This window comes from Leopardus geoffroyi, chromosome X, assembly GCF_018350155.1.
Source record: "Leopardus geoffroyi isolate Oge1 chromosome X, O.geoffroyi_Oge1_pat1.0, whole genome shotgun sequence".
Taxonomy (NCBI): domain Eukaryota; kingdom Metazoa; phylum Chordata; class Mammalia; order Carnivora; family Felidae; genus Leopardus; species Leopardus geoffroyi.
This window is the reverse complement of record NC_059343.1, coordinates 35,494,746-35,500,194: the sequence shown is the minus strand read 5'-3', so window position 1 is coordinate 35,500,194 and position 5,449 is coordinate 35,494,746. Positions and strand designations below refer to the sequence as shown.

Sequence of the window (5,449 nt, the reverse complement as noted above, 5' to 3'; positions counted from 1 at the left end):
GAGCCCAGGAGCCTAAAACAACCATCCGTTTATTTCTCACAACTCTATGGGGCAGGAATTTGGGGCAAGGGGAGGTGGGTGTTATGAATCACCCTGCTCCCCACGGTGTTGGCTGAGGCTGGAGAACCCACGTGCCCACACAACTGAAGCCTCAGGTGGGGTGGCTCAAGTACGGGGGCCAGTAGGATGCTCGGACCTCTGTCTCCTCATGGTTCTCCTCATTGGTTCCCCTCCAAGTGGTCTCTCTCTCTTCCGCAAGACAGCCTGGGCTTCTTCACACGGTGCCTGAAATCCCCCTAAGCAAACACGTTAGACACAAAGCTTCTGCAGCCCTAGGCTTAGACCCCTCCCCCCACGCCCACGTCACTGCAGTCACATTCTACTTATCCAAAGTGTCAAGGCCAGCTCAGACTTAACAGCCAAGAGAAATAATTCTACCTCCTGAGGGCAGGACCGCTGCAAAGTCACTTTGCAAAGGGGTGTGAACACGGGGCGACACGACTCCCTGGGAATCATCTCTGAGAAGCTACGACACCTGCCAGGGCGGGAGGCGGAGGGAACGCCCGGCACGCCCCCACGCCTTGCGCACGGCCCCGCCGTGCGCGGGTCACGACGCAGTGGCACGTCGAAGAGGTTGTGACCTCAGCGCCTCGCATTCCAGGTGTCGCCGTGGCCATCTCGCTGGCGCCCAAGGGCCGTGGCTGCGTGGGAGTGGCCGCACGGGGGCGTCGCGACCAGGGGAGCCGCCGCTATGTCTACCGTGCCGCTGCGGGTGGCAGTGGTGTGTGCCAGCAACCAGAACCGGAGCATGGAGGCCCACTCCTTTCTCAGCAAACGGGGATTCAGCGTCCGGTCCTTTGGAACGGGAACTCACGTGAAGCTCCCGGGCCCCGCACCCGACCAGCCCAACGTTTACGATTTCCGAACCACCTATGACCAGATATACAACGATCTCGTCAGCAAGGACAGAGACCTCTACACGCAAAATGGCATGTTACATATGTTGGAGCGTAACAAAAGGATCAAGCCCCGGCCGGAGAGGTTCCAGAACTGCCAGGACGTGTTTGATCTGATTGTCACCTGCGAAGAGAGTGTGTACGACCAGGTGGTGGAAGATATGAATTCCAGAGAGCAAGTGACCTGCCAGCCGGTGCACGTGATCAACGTGGACATCGAGGACAACGACGAAGAGGCCACCGTGGGCGCGATCCTCATCTGCAAAATGTGCCAGTGCATTCAGCACACGGAGGACATGGAGGACGAATTGGACGAGCTGTTGCAGGAGTTCGAGGAGAAGAGCGGCAGACCCTTCCTGCACACCGTGTGCTTCTACTGACCGGCGCCGCCGCACTCCTGCAGCCCTTGCTCTGCCCTTCCTTTACCTCACTACCTTTCCCTTCCAGATGTATGAAATGAGAAGATACGCACGGGCACCAGACGACAGACAATCCGGTTACTTCTCCTCTGCTGTTACTTACGGGGAGCATTGGCTCTCAGGTTGATTCTCTTCAACGAAAACTGCAAACAACGGTTTCTAGTACATTTCATCTCTACCTCTGTGGCTTTCTTGTTCTTTCCCCTCCCTCCCCCAAGCTTGCTGGAGGGGGGAAAAAAAGAAGCTGCCACACCTGCCGCCCCTCCCCCCCCCCCGGGGCCAGTGTGCTTGGGCTGCCATAAGAACACACACACGCTGGGTAGCTTGAACAGCAGAACTTTGTTTTCTCACAATTCGGGAGCGAAGTCCAAAATCAACTGCTGGCTGGGGGTGGGGGGGATGGGGGAGCGGGTTTATCCTGAGGCCTCTGTCCTTGGCTCGCAGGTGGCCACCCTCTCACTGTGTCCACACTCAGCCTTCCTCCCGTGGCACTTGGATCTATACTAAGAACTAATGTTTGACTTCCATCCCCATTTCTGGCACAGAGCTCCCCAAATTGTTGGAGCTTCCTAAGTCATGAGAGCCATACAGGAGTCCTTTTTTGTGTCAAAGAGGTGACTTTTAAGCACAACTTAAGGAGGGGGGCTGGTTGCCAGGACACCCAGTGATGTAACTGGAGGCTTGGAACTTTCCATTCCCCTTCAGCCCCAACCTGTGGGAGGGGAGAGCGGCTGGAGGGTAAACCAGTTCTTTTCAACTTTATTTATTTTGAAAGTGGTGGGAGGGGAAGGGGCAGACCGAGAGGGAGACACAGAATCGGAAGCAGGCTCCAGGCTCTGAGCTGTCAGCACGGAGCCTGTCCCGGGGCTCGATGTCACAAACTGTGAGATCATGACCTGAGCCAGAACCAAGAGTCAGGGGTTTAACCGGCTGAGCAGGTTTCAAGAGCTTCCGGGTTGGTGAATGAGAACACATCACATTCCAGTGTTTTTGTCTTATCTTTTTAGATTTATTTATGTTGAGAAAGAGAGCACGAGCCGGGGAAGGGCAGAGAGAGAGGGGGGGAAGAGGGTTATGGGCTGTCACTGCAGAGCCCCATGTGGGGCTCAGTCTCCGGAATCGTGAGATTAGGACCCGAGCCGAGATCAGGAGTCAGATGCGTAACCGGCTGACCCACCCAGGCGCCCCACATGCCACTGTTTGGGACCCCAAACTCCACAAGGGCAGAAGCGCCTTTGTCTGGGATCTCACCTTATGTCTCCCTTCAAATGGCTGTTCATTTGTATACTTTAACTGACAAACTAGTACGTAAAACATCTCTCTGTGCTCTGGGAGCGGCTCTAACAAATTAATTGAACCCGAAGAGGGAGTGATTGGAACCTCTAATCTATAGGCGGTAGACCAGAAGCACAAGTAACACCCCGGGCCTTGTGAGTGGCATCTGAAGATGGGGGAGGGGGTAGTTCTGTGGAGCCCTGAACCTGTGAGATCTGATACTGTCTCCAGGGACTGTCACAATTGAGTTGGATTGTAGGACACACAGCCGGTGTAACTGGTGACCTCAATCCTTATGTCTCTTCCTTTGTGTCTTGTCCTCTTCTAAGAACACCAGTCTGATTGGCTTAAGTCTCCCTCCTTTTGCCTCATTTAAACTGAATTACCTCTTGAAACGCCCTATCTCCAAATACAGTCACATTGGGGGCTAGGGTTTCCACGTATGAATTTTGGGAGGGCACCATTCAGTTGATAACAAGAGGCAATACATTAAGTTTGATCAATTACTTACACGACTTACCACTGCTTCTCAGCTAGTCTTATGGAGACTGAGAGTTCCCTCTTGAGTTCCAAGTAATGACCAGTACCTTGGTTTGGTTATATATGCACATTTCAGAGACTTGAAAGAAACCAGGAATTGAACATATTGATTCTTATACTTTGGGATTCTCTCTCTCCCTCTCTCTCTGCCCCTCTCTTGCTCATGCACATGTGTGCATATGTGCATGCATTTTCTTTCTCTCTCAAAATCAATAAGTGTACTTAAAAAAAAAAAGAAAGAGGGGTGCCTGGGTGGCGCAGTCGGTTAAGCGTCCGACTTCAGCCAGGTCACGATCTCGTGGTCCGCGAGTTCGAGCCCCGCGTCAGGCTCTGGGCTGATGGCTCAGAGCCTGGAGCCTGTTTCCGATTCTGTGTCTCCCTCTCTCTCTGCCCCTCCCCCGTTCATGCTCTGTCTTTCTCTGTCCCAAAAATAAATAAACGTTGAAAAAAAAAATTTAAAAAAAAAAAAAAAGAAAGAAAGAAAAACACTAATGTGCCTCTGATGGCTCATCAGGAGACATGACACAGCTGAAGAAAAAGTCGGCAAATTTGAAGATAGGTCAATGGAAATTACTCAAGCACTAAGAGAAAACAAGAGTGGGAAGAAAACCAGAACAGAACATCAAAGACATAATATCAGCGTAACATATGTGTTTATTTATATTTGAGGGAGAGAGAGACAGAGCATGAGTGGGGAGGGGCAGAGAGAGAGGGAGACACAGAATCTGAAGCAGGCTCCAGGCTCTGAGCTGTCGGCACAGAGCCCAACCTGGGGCTTGAACTCACGAGCCACGAGATCATAAAGTCTGACTGAGCCAAAGTCTGACTCCCAACTGACTGAGCCACCCAGGTGCCCCCAAGTCTAACATATATGTAATAGGACACCCAGGAGAAGAGAGAGAATAGGGCAGGAGAAATATTTGAAGAAATAATGGCTGAGAACTTTCCAAAATTAATGCCACAAACCAAACCACAGACCCAAGAAGTTTAGAAAATACTAAGCAAGATTAAAACACAAACAAACAAAAAACACTAGGCATAGCATATTTAAGCTGCTGGAAACCTAAGTCAAAGAGAAAATTATAAAGGCAGCGGGAGAAAAAAGACACATGATGTGCCTTGCAACAAAGATAGGAATTATGGCTGGCTTCTCATCAGAAACCACGCAAGGCAAAAGACGAAATGCCATCTTTAAAGTGGTTTAAGACAAAAAAAAAAAAAAAAAAAAAAGAACATGTTTGCCCAAAATTCTATACCCAGCAAAAATACATTTTAAAGGTGGGGTACCAGGCTGCCTCAGTTGGTAGAGCATCTGACTCTTGAGCTTGGAGTTGTGAGTTCGAGCGCCACATGGGGTGTAGAGATTACTTAAAAAAATGTTTTTGGTTTTTTTTTTAAATACAAGAGAGATAATTAGCAAAAGGATTTTTAAAAATTACTTGTTTCAGATTTGGTATTTTGATTTTTAAGAAACACAGTAAAGCTGGGGCACCTGAGTGGCTCCATCAGCTAATCGTCTGACTTCGGCTCAGGTCATGATCTCATGGTTTGTGAGTTTGAGCCCCACATTGGGCTCTGTGCTGACAGCTTAGAGCCTGGAGCCTGCTTGGGATTCCCTGTCTCCCCCTCTCTGCCCCTCCCCTGCTCACATTCTCTCTCTCTCTCTCTCTCTCTCTCTCCCCCTCCCTCCCTCAAAAATAAATAAACATTAAAAACATTTTTTAAAAAAGAAATGCAATAAAGGTGAATATGTGAGGTGATGGATGTGTTAATAAACTTGATGGGAGGAATCCTTTCATAATGTATATGTATATTCAATTCATCATGTTGTACACTTTTAAATGTTTATTTATTTATTTTTGAGAGAGAGAGAGAGAAAGAGAGAGAGTGAGCTGTGCAGGGGCAGAGAGAGAAGGAGAGAGAATCCCAAGCAGGCTCCATGCTGTCAAGACAGAGCCCAGTTCAGGGCTCGAACTCATGAACCATGAGATCCCGACCTGATCCGAAATCAAGAGTCAGTCGCTTAAGGGACCGAGCCACCCAGGTGCCCCTCATTATGTTACACTTCATCTTACTATTTTCTTTTCTTTTTTTTAAGTAGGCTTCATGCCCAGTGTGGAGCCCAACGTGGGGCTTGAACTCACAGCCATGGGATTAAGACCTGAGCTGAGATCATGAGTCAGACGCTTAACCGTCTGAGCCACCCAGGTGCCCCATCTTACTATTTTACTTATCAAGAAGACCTCAACAAAGCTGGGA

General features: G+C 49.7%; 1 protein-coding gene across 1 annotated transcript; it reads left to right on the top strand.

Moving 5' to 3' along the window:
• Positions 1-679: 679 nt before the first annotated feature.
• Positions 680-1,379, top strand: LOC123594762 (RNA polymerase II subunit A C-terminal domain phosphatase SSU72-like). Its single transcript, XM_045471709.1, has one exon. It carries the CDS (start codon positions 752-754, stop codon positions 1,334-1,336), a length of 585 nt encoding a protein of 194 aa, XP_045327665.1. The 5' UTR covers positions 680-751; the 3' UTR covers positions 1,337-1,379.
• Positions 1,380-5,449: the final 4,070 nt, after the last annotated feature.